This window comes from Myxine glutinosa, chromosome 12, assembly GCF_964187855.1.
Source record: "Myxine glutinosa chromosome 12, kmMyxGlut1.1, whole genome shotgun sequence".
Taxonomy (NCBI): domain Eukaryota; kingdom Metazoa; phylum Chordata; class Myxini; order Myxiniformes; family Myxinidae; genus Myxine; species Myxine glutinosa.
Genome location: NC_136272.1, coordinates 65,521,532 through 65,540,204, shown reverse-complemented (window position 1 = coordinate 65,540,204; position 18,673 = coordinate 65,521,532). Strand labels below are relative to the sequence as shown.

Sequence of the window (18,673 nt, the reverse complement as noted above, 5' to 3'; positions counted from 1 at the left end):
TTTTTTAGTTTTTGACACATGTATAAATAAATAAACAAACAAATAAACAAATACAGTCGGACCCCACTTTTCGCGGTTCCACTATTCGCGGATTCCACGTATTCGCGGGTGATAAAATGCGACCTGTTTCTCCATTCGCAGAAAAGTGTCCCGCAAATTCGCGGGTTTTTTTTCCTATTCGCGGCGGTGTTCCGTGAAATCGCGGATTTTCATCAACATTCACGGGTTTTGCCTCGCCATTCGCTGGTTGTTCCTCTCTATTCACGGATCTTCATGACTCGGGAACCTATCTCCCCTTTTTCCATTCAAACAATGGCCCGCTATTCGCGGTTTCGCTCTTCGTGGATTTTCCAGCAACGTATCCCCTGCGAATAGCAAGGTCCCACAGTATATCTACAAATTCACTTTTATAGTACACCAGCTGAAGTATCTGGTGTTGCCCGGGGAAATTCAATAAAATATATATTTAAATATTTACTGCATGACAAATTGTGGAATGTTGGCCTTATGGTTTCGTATGAATTACCAATCTTGGGCGTTTCAAAATGCACATGGACTTATATTGAAATGCTTCACCTTTAAGCATGCCCAAAAACATGGAAGCTGACCTGGAGGCTGCTTGTCTTCCACGTTGACCCTAAACCCGAGCCTGTGTCTGGTCTTGAGTCTCAAGTAGCAACAGACGGCACATTTACAGGTGGGGTAGCATGAACATGATGGTGTTATAATACATTTGGAGGCACAATGCACCCAGAATGGTCATTTCCAGAGCTATCTCTACTAGTGTGAGTGAAGCCACCAGAAGTGCACCGGTGAGCATCTTGCAGTGCCGATTTTGTGACGTGATGGATTAAAGTTAAAAAAGCAACAGACGGATCGTACTGAGACGAGGAGAATTAGAGGTAGGGGAGAAACATGCCAAGGGATTATCCAGTTTCCATTATTAGCTTACATACATTTGACCTCAACATACGATCTTCACATTACATTGTAGCGGCTGCCGCTGAGTTTTCACAATCGCCTTGCACCTATCAAGGACGTGGAGCGATCACCATGCCGGGCTCGTCCAGGACGCCCAGGCCCGCGCTCAACTTGCCAGGCCGCAGCCAGGACGCTGGGCCACGCCCCCTGGTGCCGGGCCTGGGCAAACCCCCTGGCGGAATAGATATATATTGCTGACTGATAAACGGTTTTTCAGAGTGCCTGAGTGTTTGATTTCATTAAAGCAACTCAGATGAATTCTAGCTTTTTGTCGCGTCCATTCTTCCGATCGACGTGGGAGCCCCGGCTCCTTCATTGGTGACCTATCGACATGGACACGGCAGTCGCCCTTAAACTGCCTACCTTCTGGGAGGCTCACGCGGCGGTTTGGTTCGCACAGGCGGAGTCCCTGTTCGCCCTGCGAGGCATCACGGCCGACGACACCCGCTTCCACCATGTGGTAGCTGCGCTCGGGTCGGTTACCGCGGCCCGCGCCCTGAGCCTCCTCGAAAGCCCGCCAGCCGCTGACAAATACGGCGCGATTAAGAAGCTGCTCCTCGATGCTTTCGCCCTCCCATCGGCGGAACGCGCACGGCGCCTGCTCGATCTGCCTGAGCTCGGCGACACGCGCCCTTCCGAGCGCATGGACTACATGCTTTCACTGCTCGGCGAGCACTCTCCGGCATTCCTGTTCCGGGAGCTGTTCTTCCGTCAGCTGCCTAACCCGGTACGCCTCGCCCTGGCAAGCACGACGATCACAGATCCCCGGGCCCTTGCCAGAGAAGCCGACAAGATCTCCGCCGCAGGACAGCGCATCGTAGCGGCGACATGGGACCCACCGCCGTCCGACGCAACACCCAGGGCGCCCGAGCACCCGGCACGGTCGACGGCCGAACTGCCGACGCCATTGGCGGCCGCTCTACCGAGCCGACCACCTCCGGCATGACGACCGAGGCCTCCACCTGACCAAGCGTGGTGTTACTATCATGCCAGGTTCGGACAGAAGGCCCGGACATGCCGACCCCCGTGCACCTTCGGCAGGCCGGGAAACGGCCGGGCCGGCGTTCATTACCAGCCATGAGCGCCGGCCACACGGGCAACTTACTGTTCATCACGGATAAAGCGTCCGGACGGCGCTTCCTGTGCGACACCGGCGCCCAACTGAGCGTCATACCCGCCTCTGACCAGGACAGGCAATCCGCGGTTTGCGGCCCCTCCTTAGTTGCGGCCAACGGATCGACTATCCGCACCTTCGGCCCGCGCAACGTCACCCTCTGCTTCGGCGGCCAACGCTTTGCTTGGACGTTTGTAACCGCCAACGTGCCCGTGGCTCTGCTAGGCGCCGACTTCCTCTGCGCACACGGACTGCTGGTGGACGTCCAACGGCGTCGTTTAATCAACGCTGAAACCTTCAGCTCTCTGGTATGCACATTGAGCAGCTCCGCGCCGACCGAGCTGGCATGCGCCGTCCCGGCGGCGAACGAGTTTGCTCGCCTGCTCACGGAGTTCCCGGCCCTCACGCGGCCGACGTTTTCGGCCGTCGCAGTACGGCATGGGATCGAGCACCACATACCAACCACGGGCCCGCCGGTCTACGCCAGGGCCCGCCGCCTCGACCCAGCCAAGCTCGCCGTAGCGAAGGCCGAATTCGACGCGTTGGAGCACCTCGGCATCGTGCGGCGCTCCGATAGCGCGTGGGCCTCGCCACTGCACATCGTGCCAAAGCCGGGGGGTGGATGGCGCCTGTGTGGCGACTACCGCCGTCTCAATGACGCTACCACCCCCGACAGGTACCCGATCCCGCATATCCAAGACTTCTCCGCCCGTCTGGCGGGACGGGTCATTTTTTCGAAAATTGACCTCATACGGGGATATCACCAGGTACCTGTCAGGGCGGCCGACGTCCCTAAAACGGCAGTCATCACGCCGTTCGGCTTATTCGAATTCTTGCGGATGCCGTTTGGTCTCAAGAACGCGGCTCAGGCGTTCCAGCGCTTGATGGACGGCGTGCTGCGTGACCTGCCGTTCCTTTTCGTTTACCTGGACGACATCCTCGTCGCCAGCACGTCCCGGGCCGAGCACCTCCTCCACCTCCGGACACTGTTCGAGCGCCTCAGCGAGCACGGCCTCATCGTCAACCCGGCCAAATGCCACTTCGGCACGACGGCCGTTGATTTTTTGGGCCATCACATCACCAAGAACGGGGCCGTGCCGCTGCCAACCAAGGTCGAGGCCATCACCACGTTCCCGCGTCCCCGCACCATAAAGGCCCTGCAGGAATTCCTGGGAATGGTGAATTTTTATCACCGCTTCGTGCCCCGCGCTGCTCAGCTCATGCGGCCCCTCTACGAAGCCCTCCGGGGCATGCCGGCCAAGCACGACATCGCCTGGTCCGCAGCAATGGATGCGGCCTTCCAAGGCTCAAAGCGGGCCCTCGCCGACGCAACACTGCTCGCTCACCCGGTGCTCAACGCTCCCATCGCCCTCACCACGGATGCCTCCGACTACGCGGTGGGCGCCGTACATGAGCAATGGGTGAACGGGGTTTGGCAGCCACTCGCTTTTTTCAGCCGGCAGCTCCGGCCGAACGAGCTCAAATACAGCACGTTTGACCGGGAGCTCCTCGGTCTACACCTGGCCGTCCGCCATTTCCGCCACCTCCTGGAGGGCCGACCTTTCACGGCGTTCGTCGACCACAAGCCGTTGGTTTACGCCATGGCCAAGGTCACGGAGCCATGGTCGGCCCGCCAACAGCGCCACCTCTCCGCCGTGTCGGAGTTTACCACGGACATCCGGCACGTCGCCGGCAAAAACAACGCCGTGGCCGACTGTCTTTCCCGGGCCAGCGCGAACGCGGTCCACCTGGGCGTGGATTTTGCGCTTATGGCGGCGGACCAAACCACCGACACCACGGTGCAAGCCCTCCGGGCGGCGGACACGGGCCTCCGCCTGGCCGACATCCCCTGCGCGGACACTGTCCTGCTCTGCGACGTCTCCCAAGGCCAGCCTCGCCCCATCGTGCCCGTCGCCTGGCAACGCCGCATCTTCGCCTCCCTCCACGGCCTTTCCCACCCGGGCCGGAAAGCTTCCCAGAAGCTGGTGTCGGCGCGTTTCGTCTGGCACGGCCTTCGTCGGGACATCCGCGATTGGACCAGCGCCTGCACGGCCTGCCAACGGGCCAAGGTCCACCGACACACCCAGGCCCCGCTGGCACCTTTCACCGTGCCCGAACGACGTTTCGACCACGTCAACGTGGATCTGGTGGGCCCCCTCCCCCCGTCACGGGGGTTCACACACCTGCTCACCATGGTGGACAGGACCACCAGGTGGCCGGAGGCCGTTCCCCTCGTCTCCACCACCACCGCCGACGTGGCGCAGGCTTTCATCGCCACCTGGGTCGCCCGCTTCGGCGCACCGGCGGACATCTCGTCAGACCGCGGTCCACAGTTCACCTCCGAGCTGTGGGGCGCGGTCGCCCGCAACCTGGGGATCAAGCTCCACCGTACTACGGCCTACCACCCCCAAGCAAACGGGTTGTGCGAGCGATTCCACCGCTCCATGAAGGCCGCGCTCATGGCCGGCCTTCAAGACGTCGGGTGGGCCGACCGGCTGCCGTGGGTCCTTTTGGGCCTTCGCACGGCCCCCAAGGAGGACCTCCAGGCATCCACCGCCGAGCTTGTCTATGGCCAGGTGCTACGCGTCCCGGGCGAATTTGTGCCCGACGCTACCAGTCCCTGGTCCGCAGCTCACCAGCGCTCGGACCTCCAGGAGGCCGCCCGACGGTTTGCCCCCGTGCCAACATCCCACCACGGTGACCCCCAGTCCTACGTCCCCCCAGCACTCCGCACAGCGGAGTATGTTTTTGTGCGTCACGACGCACATCGGTGGCCACTCCAGCCGCCGTACGACGGGCCCTTCCGGGTGCTGCGACGGGACGACAAGTCGTTCGTCATCGACATCGGCGGCAGGTCGGACCGGATTGCTGTGGACCGCCTCAAGCCGGCGCACGTGGACGTCGACCACCCACCACGGGTGGCCCTTCCGCCGCGGCGAGGCCGTCCCCCGTCCACGGTGCCCCCCACTCGACCGCCCACCACCTCACCGGACCCCCTCCCACGACCCGCCAGGGGTCGCTTCGGCCGGGTCATCAGGACCCCCCTCAAATTGACCCTGCCGGTGCAAGTCGATTCTGGGGGGACGTGTGTAGCGGCTGCCGCTGAGTTTTCACAATCGCCTTGCACCTATCAAGGACGCGGAGCGATCACCATGCCGGGCTCGTCCAGGACGCCCAGGCCCGCGCTCAACTTGCCAGGCCGCAGCCAGGACGCTGGGCCACGCCCCCTGGCGCCGGGCCTGGGCAAACCCCCTGGCGGAATAGATATATATTGCTGACTGATAAACGGTTTTTCAGAGTGCCTGAGTGTTTGATTTCATTAAAGCAACTCAGATGAATTCTAGCTTTTTGTCGCGTCCATTCTTCCGATCGACGTGGGAGCCCCGGCTCCTTCAACATATTACTTGATCGCTCCTGGGAAAAAACCCCAGGCAGTGTATAAGTAACATATTCACTCAAGGCCTGAATACAGAAGTGTTATAATAAACCTGTGTAAAGCAATCACTATAATAATTAAATTGATGTTGTTGATAACAAATCACTACAACTTTGGCATACTATCCTCACAATGCATATTACTCGGTCGCTCTCGGGGAAAAAAACCCAGGCAGTGTATGAGTAACATACTCCCTCGAGGCCTAAACATGGAAGTGTTATAATAAACCAGTGTAAAGTAATCTTTTTAATAACAGGTGTATATGTAAACACTGTAATCATTAAATTTGTGCTGTCAACAACAAATCCTTGACAATCTCAACTTATGACCTTCACAAAACACATTACTCGATCACTCCAGAGAAAATCCTAGGCAGGGTTTAAGAACATACTCACTCAAGGCCTGAGCACGGAAGTGTTATAATAAACCTGTGTAAAGCAATGTCTTTTATAATATGTGCACCTTTAAACACTCGAATAATTAAATTTGTGTTCTAAATCACTGCAAACCTCAACATACGATCTTCACAAAACATATTACCTGATCGCTCCAAGGGAAAAAACCCAGGCAGTGTATAAGCACAAGACCCCATTGAAGCCTCAAGGCCAATTATCTGGTTTTATCTGTGGTAAAAAATGTTTTTATCCAAACATGTATAACCCTCAACCTTCCAACCTTCTGGATGAAAGAGGAGGCCATGCAAAGTTTGGTTGCCCTGGTACCTGCAAGGTCCGAATGCATAAACGAACAAACACATAAACAAACAAACTTTTCTTCTTCATATTTTAGATATCACTCCTGGCTTTCACCTCTTCTCCCCATCTCTGTCACTTTTTTCTCCATCCCCGCATAGTCTCATTGTGCTACACACGTTTACCCAGCATCCCCTGCGTAGTCAAACGCACAGTTCCAGACTATTGGCTCACCTACACATATTTTGTCCTTCTTTTTTTTCCCTCCACCTGCAGAACAACCTCATTCCACTCTCTGGATTACTTCAAGACAAGGCACCAGCTCCTCTCGACTCTCATAACCGATCTCTACAAGCTCAGGTAACCCAGGCTCCTCCAAACCCATACGGTACATCAGAATCTACAGCAATCATTCACGTTAACCTGCGGTGGTGTTATAATAAATCCGGAGAGACTAGAACCACAACGGATGAGATATGCAAAACTCCCTGTGCAATCTTCCTCCATCATGAGCAGTGAATGAGTCATTAATAAAGAGGAAGAGAGGAAAAACCAACTACACCATTGTGGCTTTCACTCACACAAATGTACACCACACAGCAAGTTGTTTAATGGCTGCGAAATGGCATATTGTGGCTTTTGTGAGATGAATGTTCAAGGAAAGCAGAGATAAGTTAATGAAGTTAAACATTTTCCCAGAGCTTAAACTGGCATCCGCTCGCCTTTTACCGGAAACAATCCATCTGGAGAGATGTTCGTGGGGCTTGATGTTATTTCAGGGCGACGAGTGTGCGGTGAGGTTTGCATCCTGTGCTGAGTCTCAAAGCAAACAAGAAAGTCACCTCAAATGGCGTCCTTTGTGTACATCGTCAACGAGTACCACTTATCGTTTTATCCACAGTACAGGAAAGATAACAAACATGAAAAGGAACAGGAGGAATAAGAGAAACACGAGAAAATGTGAACAAAATATTGTGACGTCCACCGAGATGGAGCACGACACAAAAACAGACTGTCGTGTTCACATTGATATGATGTGCGGACTCTTTCGTTTAGGGCCTGAACTTTTATCCACCTACAAGGCCTTCATCCGCAACTTCTGTGGAAGTACATCACATAAACCCTTCAATACAGGGGACCATGACTGTAAAGGGGTGCACATCACATAAACTCTTCAATACAGGGAACCATGACTGTAAAGGGGTGCACATCACATAAACCCTTCCAGGTGCAGAGTCAGTGAGTATGGTGGAAAGAACCTGCTATGTTACAGTGATTGGCAGGCACAGAGAGGTGAATGGGCATAAAATAGGATACCTTTAGCCATGGTCCCATAGAGCCTGCGTTGGTATACGATGGTCTTCGATGGTAGGATCGTGGAGCCCATCCTGCGCCGACGTACGATTTTGTGGCCATCGTCGGTTGGAAAATCATCTTTTGAAATGTTCAAAAGATGGTCTACGATGGTCCATGATCCTACAATCGTAGACCATCGTACGACAACATACGACAATCCCGCGAGGACGCAGGATGATCCTACGTCCTCGTGCGTCCTCGTAGCTACTTTGGGGGTATATAAACCCCAGCCATCACTTCATCATCAGTTCATGCCGACGTGTTCAGAGTGATCGTGGGCCATCGTAGGTTTGGGCCATCGTAGCCCATCGTAGACCAACGCAGGCTCTATGGGACCGTGGAAGCAACATTGATGTAATGGATTCCTTACAAGTTCCAAACTTGCGTCGTGAGTCCCCTTTGTCTCAAGGTCATGATGCCCGAGTCGTCATACGTCACGTCCAAGTCATTGTGTCCCATGACGCGAATCCCATTTACTGAGAAGGAAACAAGTAAGGATATATTCCATGGGTAAATAATAGGATCAGGGATAGGAAAATAAGAAGACAAGCTGCATAACCGAGGTTGAGGTTCAAATAAAGAGGTTTTATGAGGATAAATGTAGAACACGTATGTAACATCATAGACCATTTAAAATGTTAGGATTAGGATGGAGTCTGTTTCACTCCCAATGAACCTTTACTGGAAGCAAACAAGAAACCTTATCTGAGGACAAATCATCTCCAGATGCATGAGGGAGGGGTGGGAATGGAGAGAAACAAAAATGGATGGGGGTGACGAGGGGAGAGGAGTGAGGAGTGGAGGGGCGTGAGGGGAGAGGGGAGAGGGGAGAGGAGTGAGGGGGAGAGGAGTGAGGAGTGGAGAAGAGTGAGGGGGAGAGGAGTGAGGGGAGAGGAGTGAGGGGAGAGGGGAGAGGGGAGAGGAGTGAGGAGTGGAGAAGAGTGAGGGGGAGAGGAGTGAGGGGAGAGGAGTGAGGGGAGAGGAGTGAGGGGAGAGGGGGGAGGGGAGTGAGGGGAGAGGGGGGAGAGGAGTGAGGAGTGGAGAAGAGTGAGGGGAGAGGGGGGAGAGGAGTGAGGGGAGAGGCGTGAGGGGTGGAGAGGAGTGAGGAGAGGAGTGAGGGGAGAGGAGTGAGGGGGGAGAGGAGTGAGGAGTGGAGAAGAGTGAGGAGGGGAGAGGAGTGAGGGGGAGAGGAGTGAGGAGGGAGAGGAGTGGAGAAGAGTGAGGGGAGAGGAGTGAGGGGGGAGAGGAGTGAGGAGTGGAGAGGAGTGAGGAGTGGAGAGGAGTGAGGAGTGGAGAGGAGTGAGGGGAGAGGCATGAGGGGAGGGGGAACAGGAGTGAGAGGAGTGGAGAGTGAGGTTGGGAGGGGAGTGAGGAGGAAAGGAGTGTGAGGAGGAAAGTAGAGTGAGGAGGAAAGGAGAGTGAGGAGGAGAGGAGTGAGGTGGGATGTGCAGTGAGGTGGGAGAGGAGAGTCAGGGGGAGAGGAGAGTCAGGGGGAGATGAGTGAGGAGTGAAGAAGCGTGAGGGGAGAGGAGAGTGATGGTGGAAGAGTCCTCATAATGCAGCACCAGGAAGTGCTCACGTCGCCAACAGCACGATCGGTAAGGGATGATTCACGGAGCATTAAACATGTTTTATTAGCAAACGGGGAAAGGAAGGGAGAGAGAAAGAACGTGAAACCCCATCGACCCAATGAGAGATGTCCATGTGTATTGTGTAGGGCTCGCATGTCATTGGGCACAGAACACAGAGCACCAAACAAAAGGGCCGCTCTGATTGGTTCACACGAGATATGAAATACTCTGATCGAACTCAAGTTAATAGTTTGTTTGAATCACAAACAGAGTAATTAACTTTTGGTTTAATACAAAGACTGCACACTCTGAAATAGTTATCATTTATTGCTCAGGGAGTCATGTGGTTGCTCATCAAACTGGCCCCAAATGGTAAAAATCAATCTGTGTGGACAACTTAGAGTAACTAGTTAATCAATCTGTGTGGACAACTTAGAGTAACTAGTTAATCAATCTGTGTGGACAACTTAGAGTAACTAGTTAATCAATCTGTGTGGACAACTTAGATTAACTACCGGTAGTTAATCAATCTGTGTGGACAACTTAGAGTAACTAGTTAATCAATCTGTGTGGACAACTTAGAGTAACTAGTTAATCAATCTGTGTGGACAACTTAGAGTAACTAGTTAATCAATCTGTGTGGACAACTTAGAGTAACTAGTTAATCAATCTGTGTGGACAACTTAGAGTATCGAGTTAATCAATCTGTGTGGACAACTTAGAGTAACTAGTTAATCAATCTGTGTGGACAACTTAGAGTAACTAGTTAATCAATCTGTGTGGACAACTTAGAGTAACTAGTTAATCAATCTGTGTGGACAACTTAGAGTAACTAGTTAATCAATCTGTGTGGACAACTTACAGTATCGAGTTAATCAATCTGTGTGGACAACTTAGAGTAACTAGTTAATCAATCTGTGTGGACAACTTAGAGTAACTAGTTAATCAATCTGTGTGGACAACTTAGAGTAACTAGTTAATCAATCTGTGTGGACAACTTAGAGTAACTAGTTAATCAATCTGTGTGGACAACTTAGAGTAACTAGTTAATCAATCTGTGTGGACAACTTAGAGTAACTAGTGAATCAATCTGTGTGGACAACTTAGAGTAACTAGTTAATCAATCTGTGTGGACAACTTACAGTATCGAGTTAATCAATCTGTGTGGACAACTTAGAGTAACTAGTATTCTAGTTAATCCCAGATCACGTGGTCGAACCCGGCCTGAGCGGTTAAATCCAGTATTCTTGAGCAGCAACATTCTAGTAGAGCCGGAAGACTCCATTTGGCAACACATCGCATTCCAAATATCCATGATGTGTGGACAATTAATCTGGCAGAACAAACACAAACAAGTTTTTAAAAATTGTCTAAAACAAACGAGACCAATCAAAATCAATGTTTGCTTAAGTTTGTTTCTCCCCGTCATGAGTACAATCGCAATTTTTTCACAAAACATTTTCGAGTAAATTTAGAACCAAAGTAGTTTCGGTTTGGGGTTAGAAAGGTGATCCAGTTCAAAGGTCACAAAAACGCAAAGAAGGAAAGGACGTTTGGTCCATCATGCCCATGGCACACTGAACTTATATACATAAACATATAGACATATACATATATATATATATACACAGTCGTGTCCAAAATATTGGCACCCTTGCACTTTTTTCAGAAAACTCAATAAGTTGAAACTGACAAAAGTATTTGGTCTCGACAATTCTTTATTTCACTGTTAATATTACAGAACATTTGTTTTTGATTCTGAACTTAATATATCGTCGCTATATTAAGTCGCCCTTCCGCCTCCTCAAATAACACCTCACTGTGCCTCACCCAATCACCATCAAACCGATTGTCCGCCCCATCCTTCCCTTTCTCCAAGCCATTCTGAAATCTCTGACACACCTTCAACAGCTCTCCCTACCTCTTCCACCTCTTCCACATCTTACCCGACCCCTCCTCCCCCCTATTCTATATCCGATGCTCCCCCTTCCTCTTCATTAACGGTATGGACCTCAAACATCCGGGGCCTTCGCTCAAACTTGACTGATCTCTCCATACAGGTTGCTTCTGACAAACCAGACGTGATCTGCTTAACAGAAACTTTCCTCCTTCATGATGTCTCTGATTCCTTGGTATCTCTCCCAGGTTACTCCCTCCTCCGGTATGATAGACCTGAGCCTCGTCCTGGAGGTGGGGTTGCTATCTTTATCAAAAACTCTCTTTCTCACTCTCCCTGCACTGCCCTCTCTCCACCTCACCCCCAGGAATACCTCTGGCTACGGCTTCCCCTTCGCTCCCACCTTTTGTTCATATGGGTGTTGTACCGTCCACCAAACAGTGATGACTCCATCTACATCTCGCTGTCTGATAATATGGACCAACTTCTATCTACCCATCCCAACTCTCTCTTCCTCATATGTGGTGATTTCAATTGTCACCATGCCAGGTGGCTGGGTGTGGGTACCTCTCTCACCAGCCATGGCTCTTCAGCAAAGGACTTATGCGACTCACTGGGATTGACACAATCTGTCAATTTCCCGACCCGGATCTCAGTCAACGGAGCATCTTCTCTTCTGGACTTGGTTATAACTAACTTCCCTGAAAATGTCTGCTGCTCTTCTTCTGCTCCAATCGGCTCATCTGATCATGTGCTTGTTAAAGTGGACATCTCTCTGACCATTCTCAGAGAGCCTCCTCAGCGTCGATGAGTCTGGCATTTCACTCAGGCCAATTGGCACGGTATTCAAGCAGCCATCAATCATCTGGACTGGTCTCCCATCTCTACCGCCTCTGACATCAACTCATCCTGGGAATTCTCCCAAAGTAAATTGCTCTCTCTCATGCACAGATTTATCCCATCTCATCTTCAGTTGTCATACCCTTCCTCCCATCCATGGTACACGGAATCTTGTGGTGAGGCTATTGCCCAGAAACAACTTGCTTTCGTCTCCTGGAAAGCAAATCCAACGGAAGGAAATCTCATTTCCTTTCACAAAGCCCGAAACAAGTGTGTGTCCACCCTCAGGAGAGCCAGGAAACAATATCTCTCCGTTCTCAAGACCGAACTCTCTTATCTGTCTCCCTCTTCCAAATCCTGGTGGCGTCTGGTCAAATCTGTTTCTGGTGTTCGTTCCCCCTCCATCACCTCCCTCACCTCAAATGGCTACACGGCTGACTCCGCACGTGAAAAAGCTAAATGCCTCAACTCTGTATTTGCCTCTAAATCTTGTGTCCCAAACCCATCCCTCTCTGTACCCAGTCGTACCCAGCTGCTCCTGGATTCTGTGTCCTTTCCTCCTGACAAGGTGGAAAAGTTTCTGTCAACCCTCGACTCTGATTCTGCAACTGGACCTGACGGCATCAGCCCACGGGTCCTAAAATCCTGTTCTTTCGCTCCTTCACTCCCTCTCTCTGTTCTCTTCACCCTCTCTTTTGCTCAAGATCATCTGCCATCTGCTTGGAAATCAGCCAACATCACCGCTCTGCACAAAAAAGGTGCAAAAACAGATCCTAGCAACTACAGACCAATCAGCCTTCTCCCAATTATCAGCAAAGTCATGGAATCCATCATTGCTTCAGATATGAAATCTTTCCTCTTCTCCAATGGCTTGATCTCTGATCATCAATTTGGTTTCAGACCTGGTCACTCTACTCTGGACATGCTGCTTCTGCTTTCTCAACAATGGATGGAGGACCTCAATGCCAAACAGGAAATTAGAGCTGTCGCCCTTGACATATCACGTGCCTTCGATACGGTCTGGCACCCCGCTCTGCCCACCAAACTCTCCTCCTTTGGTATCCATGGAAATCTCCACGCATGGCTGGCGGACTTCCTCTCTAGTCATAGTCAACGTGTGGCCCTGAATGGGTTTCTCTCATCTCCTCTGCCTGTTCAAGCTGGAGTTCCCCAAGGCAGTGTTCTGGGCCCTGTGTTTTTTCTGGTCTTCATCAATCTGTCTCTCCATTCCTCATCCCTAAGATCGGCAGTCTGCAGCCTACTCACTCTCTGCAGACCTGGAAAAAATCACAGAGTGGGCAAACAAGTGGAACATGTCTTTCAATCCTGACAAATCTCACACTCTTACGATGTCTCTCCGAAAAGACCGACTGGACAACCCTCCCATCCACTTTCTGAATAATCCTCTCCAAGAAGTTCTGTCACTGAAGCTTTTGGGTCTCACTATCTGTCATGATCTTTCCTGGGAAAACCACATTTCAAATCTGGCCTCCAAGGCCAGTCGCCGACTGGGCATCCTCCGTCGTGCGAAGTCCTTCCTTGGCACGCCTGAGCTCCTCACCACATACAAGGCTTTCATCCGCAGCTCCATGGAATACTGCTCTCCCCTCTGGGCTGGTGCTCCTGCCTCACGCCTAGCTCGTCTTCACGCTGTTGAAACCAAAGCGTTCAGAATCATTGGAATCTCCCGCGATGAAGCTAACTCCAAGGGCCTTTCACTCACTCGCCACAGGCAGGTTGGTGGTCTTTCCGTCTTCTACCGACTCCTCTCTGGCCTTGCCCCCCCCCCCCCTCTCTCTGGGCTCTGTCCCCCAAATATTCCTACAGGTCGCACAAGATCTGCCTGCAACCCTCTTATGGTTAAACTGCCAAAATCAAGACTCTCTGCTCACCTTCACTCCTTCATTCCTCTTTTCTCCCACCTCTGGAACAAACTCCCTCACTCTCTTCAATCCCACTCCACCCTCCAGGTCTTTAAAACAGCTGTTCACCACCATCTCTTATCTGCCCCCATCCAAAACCTTGATCTTTTCTACCCCCGCTAATTTCACCCCAAATCCACTTTTTTGAAATACCAACTTCTGTCCTGGAAGTCCTTGGTGTCCTTGTGTTTTATATTTCTCCCACCCCCCCCCCCCCTTCCCACGCCTCCTCCCCCCAAGCCCTCTCCCTCCCACACATCTCCCTGCTCTCAAATGTTATGTTTGTGTGCTTACCCTTCTCTCCCCATCTTGTCTTCCGCTCCCTCTTTTTATATTTTTTGTTTGTCTGGTTGATTTGTTTGTGAAATAAATGTTAGCTCTTTCACGCGCCTCGATTCAGTATACAAAAAAAAAAAAAAAATCCTTCTAAATCAGAACATAAAACGGAATGTCATTGACAAAATTATTGACATCCCAGACTTAATATTTAGTAGCACAGCCTTTTGCCAAAATAACTGCAGTCAAGCGCTTCCTATAGCCATGAATGAGCTTCCTTCACCTCTCTATGGACAGTTTGTCCCACTCTGCTTGTGCAAACTGCTCCAGTTATCCCTGATTTGAAGGGGGCCTTCTCCCAACTGCTGTTTTCAGATCTCCCCACAGGTGTTCATTGGGATTTATATCTGGACTCATTGCTGGCCACTTCAGAACAGTCCAAGTCTTTTGTCTTGAACCATTCCTGGGTGCTTTTTGAAGTGTGTTTGGGTTCATTGTCCTGCTACAAGACCCATGACCTTCGACGGAGACCCAGCTTTCTGACACCGAGTTGAACATTGCGCTCCAAAATGCCTTTGCAATCTCCTTATTTCATGATGCCATGAACACATTCAAGGTACCCACTGCCAGAGGCAGCACAGCAACCCCAAAACATCACTGAACCTCCTCCATGTTTCACTGCAGGGAAGGTGTTATTTTCATTGAAGGCTTCATTTTGTTTTCTGTAAACATAGAGATGATGTGCTTTACCAAAAAGCTCTAATTTGGTCTCATCTGTCCACAGGACATTCTCCCAGAAGGATTTTTGGTTTGTTCAGGTGTGTTTTGACAAACTCCATTCGGGCTTTCTTCTGTCTATCAGCAGTGGGGTCCTCCTGGGTCTCCTACCATAGAACCCCCTTTCATTGAGTTGGCGAAGGGTGGTGCGAGTTGAAACTGTCGTACCTTGTGTCTGAAGGTCAGCTTGAATCTGTTTGGCAGTTGATCGAGGTGCTTTCTCCACGATTCGAACAATCCTTCGCTGCAATCTTTGATCATGCTTTCTCTTGTGGCCACATCCAGGGAGGTTGGCTGCAGTGCCATGTGCCTTAAACTTCCTGATAACATTGCGTACGGTGAACACAGGAACATCAAGGTCTCTGGAGATGGACTTGTAGCCTTGAGATTGTCCATGCTTGCCTGCAATCTCGTGGCTGACCTCCTCAGACAATTCTCTGGTTTTCTTTCTTTTCTCCATGCTCATTGTGGTACACACAGTGAAACAAAACAGCAGAACGACTCCTTTTCTCCATTCAAACTTGTTGAATGAGTGATTTTTATATTGCAGGCACCTGCAACTCACCACAGGTGAATTCAATTCCAAAGTAAAAGAGAATCACCTGCTTGAAATCTAATGATTTCTAACAACCTCTAAAAGGTGCCAATAATATTGTCCGGGCCATTTTAGGATTTCTGTGTGGAATTAGCTAAGATTTAGTAATTTTTTTTAGCTTTTTTGGTTTTGTTTCACTGCAAACCAAAGAAATACAAATGTGGATACCAAATACTTTTGTCAATTTTAACTTATTTTCAAAGTGTGAGTTATTTGAAAAAAGCGCAAGGGTGCCAATATTTTTGCCCACGACTTTATATATAAATATTCCGTAATAGCAGCTAGAGATCTGTTAGGGAGAATGTACATACATCATGACTCCGTAAGTTTCCGCAAAGTCTGTAAGTTTCGGGATTTGCCCATCAGAAAACATTTGTCCTTCAGGCAGATTCAAACAAACAACGAGCTTGGTGTTGGTTTAATGGTTTGGGTAGCTGGTTTCGACCCTTTGGTCCAGAGTTTGAATCTTGGGTGGTTTGGGTAGCTGGTTTCGACCCTTTGGTCCAGAGTTTGAATCCCGGTCGGTTTGGGTAGCTGGTTTCGACCCTTTGGTCCAGAGTTTGAATCTTGGGTGGTTTGGGTAGCTGGTTTCGACCGTTGGGTCCTGAGTTTGAATCTTGGGTGGTTTGGGTAGCTGGTTTTGACCCTTGGGTCCAGAGTTTGAATCTTGGGTGGTTTGGGTAGCTGGTTTCGACCCTTGGGTCTACATTTGAATCCCGGTCGGTTTGGGTAGCTGGTTTGGGACCTTGGGTCCTGAGTTTGAATCTTGGGTGGTTTGGGTAGCTGGTTTCGACCCTTTGGTCCAGAGTTTGAATCTTGGGTGGTTTGGGTAGCTGGTTTTGACCCTTGGGTCCAGAGTTTGAATCTTGGGTGGTTTGGGTAGCTGGTTTCGACCCTTGGGTCTACATTTGAATCCCGGTCGGTTTGGGTAGCTGGTTTGGGACCTTGGGTCCTGAGTTTGAATCACGGGTGGTTTGGGTAGCTGGTTTGGGACCTTGGATCCTGAGTTTGAATCCCGGGTGGTTTGGGTCGCTGGTTTCGACCATGGGGTCCTGAGTTTGAATCCCGGGTGGTTTGGGTAGCTGGTTTCGACCATGGGGTCCTGAGTTTGAATCCCGGGTGGTTTGGGTAGCTGGTTTCGACCATGGGGTCCTGAGTTTGAATCCCGGGTGGTTCGGGTAGCTGGTTTCGACCATGGGGTCCTGAGTTTGAATCCCGGGTGGTTTGGGTAGCTGGTTTCAACCCTTGGGTCCAGAGTTTGAATCTTGGGTGGTTTGGGTAGCTGGTTTCGACCCTTGGGTCCTGAGTTTGAATCCCGAGTGGTTTGGGTAGCTGGTTTCGACCATGGGGTCCAGAGTTTGAATCTTGGGTGGTTTGGGTAGCTGGTTTCGACCCTTGAGTCCTGAGTTTGAATCCCGAGTGGTTTGGGTAGCTGGTTTCGACCATGGGGTCCTGAGTTTGAATCCCGGGTGTTTTGGGTAGCTGGTTTCGACCCTTGGGTCCTGAGTTTGAATCCCGAGTGGTTTGGGTAGCTGGTTTCGACCCTTGGGTCCTGAGTTTGAATCCCGAGTGGTTTGGGTAGCTGGTTTCGACCCTTGGGTCTACGTTTGAATCCCGGGTGGTTTGGGTAGCTGGTTTCGACCCTTGGGTCCTGAGTTTGAATCCCGAGTGGTTTGGGTAGCTGGTTTCGACCATGGGGTCCTGAGTTTGAATCCCGGGTGTTTTGGGTAGCTGGTTTCGACCCTTGGGTCCTGAGTTTGAATCCCGAGTGGTTTGGGTAGCTGGTTGCGACCCTTGGGTCCTGAGTTTGAATCCCGAGTGGTTTGGGTAGCTGGTTTCGACCCTTGGGTCTACGTTTGAATCCCGGGTGGTTTGGGTAGCTGGTTTCGACCCTTGGGTCCTGAGTTTGAATTCCGTCATCATTCCGAAGTTGGCGAATTGAGTACCAATGTAATTGTAATGGGGCTCTGCATCAGCGGCACAACAATGAAAAGCTACATACATCACGCTACCAGCTACCATCGCGAAGAGTAGGCGAGCTATCACCGGGCTCATGAACAAATTCCTGCCGTGACCAACAGGGGGCTCCACATGTGACGTGGAGCAACAAGAGCACACACCTCAGCCAATGGTGCTACTGCTACCAGGTGCATACGAAGGAGGAAGAAGAAGAAGAAGGTAACAGACGAATTTTAACTCTTTTTGGCATTTTCTCTGATTTAACAACAAGAACAACAAAAACAACAAATGAAATTTCCGATCAAGGTACAGGTACTATAGCCATGGTACTTGTGGTAAAACATCTCTGTCAAGGTCCAGATTACCTACTTTAGTTTGTTTGATGAAGAAGAACACGCGTGTTTTTCTTGCACCTGAGAAAATCACATGGCAACAATCACATGACTTCACAGCGCGAATGCCTGAACCCGGAGAGGAACCTTTACAGGTAGATGAACTCGCGCACCGTGAACTTGGTACCTTTTTGGGAGTCTTGTCCTTGTGAGATCTATTCCGCATGGCTCTCCAAGGTGCTCGTTATTCCTCCGTGTGTAACACCTGCCATGTAAGAGTGCACGGACACGGTGTCTGTCTCCACTTTATCACACACACTCTGTCCGTGTGTGTCTCTCTCTCTTGCACCCTCTCCCTGTCTCCTGCATGAAAAAGGTCCCGCCCCGTCCCGGCCCACCATGGAATATCGCCAGCCGTGTGTGGGAGTGGACGCGGGGAGGGAAAGCCAGAAGGTCCGGCACGTGATGGGTTAGGGGGGTCCGGCACGTGATGGGTTAGGGGGTCCGGCACGTGATGGGTTAGGGGGTCCGGCACGTGATGGGTTAGGGGGTCCGGCACGTGATGGGTTAGGGGGTCCGGCACGTGATGGGTTCGGGGGTCCGGCACGTGATGGGTTAGGGGGTCCGGCACGTGATGGGTTAGGGGGTCCGGCACGTGATGGGTTAGGGGGTCCGGCACGTGATGGGTTCGGGGGTCCGGCACGTGATGGGTTAGGGGGTCCGGCACGTGATGGGTTAGGGGTCCGGCGCGTGATGGGTTAGGGGTCCGGCACGTGATGGGTTAGGGGGTCCGGCACGTGACTGGGTTAGGGGGGTCCGGCACGTGATGGGTTAGGGGGGTCCAGCACGTGATGGATTAGGGGGTCCGGCACGTGATGGGTTAGGGGGTCCGGCACGTGATGGGATGTTTAAACGGACAGGAAAC

General features: G+C 51.3%; 1 protein-coding gene across 5 annotated transcripts in view; it reads right to left on the bottom strand.

Moving 5' to 3' along the window:
- The window catches only part of LOC137437491 (tensin-3-like), a 376,468-nt gene extending 358,341 nt beyond the window's left edge, over positions 1–18,127 (bottom strand). For 2 of the 5 annotated variants that reach the window (XM_078766912.1, XM_078766914.1), the window contains exon 1: positions 17,936–18,110. In XM_078766912.1, the coding sequence (XP_078623038.1) occupies positions 17,936–17,974 (39 nt within the window). In that variant the 5' untranslated portion in view covers positions 17,975–18,110. Of the gene's footprint in view, positions 1–17,935 lie in introns of all 5 variants that reach the window. The other 3 variants (XM_078766918.1, XM_078766921.1, XM_078766923.1) reach the window with 3 other exon arrangements.
- Between the last annotated feature and the right edge of the window lie 546 nt (positions 18,128–18,673).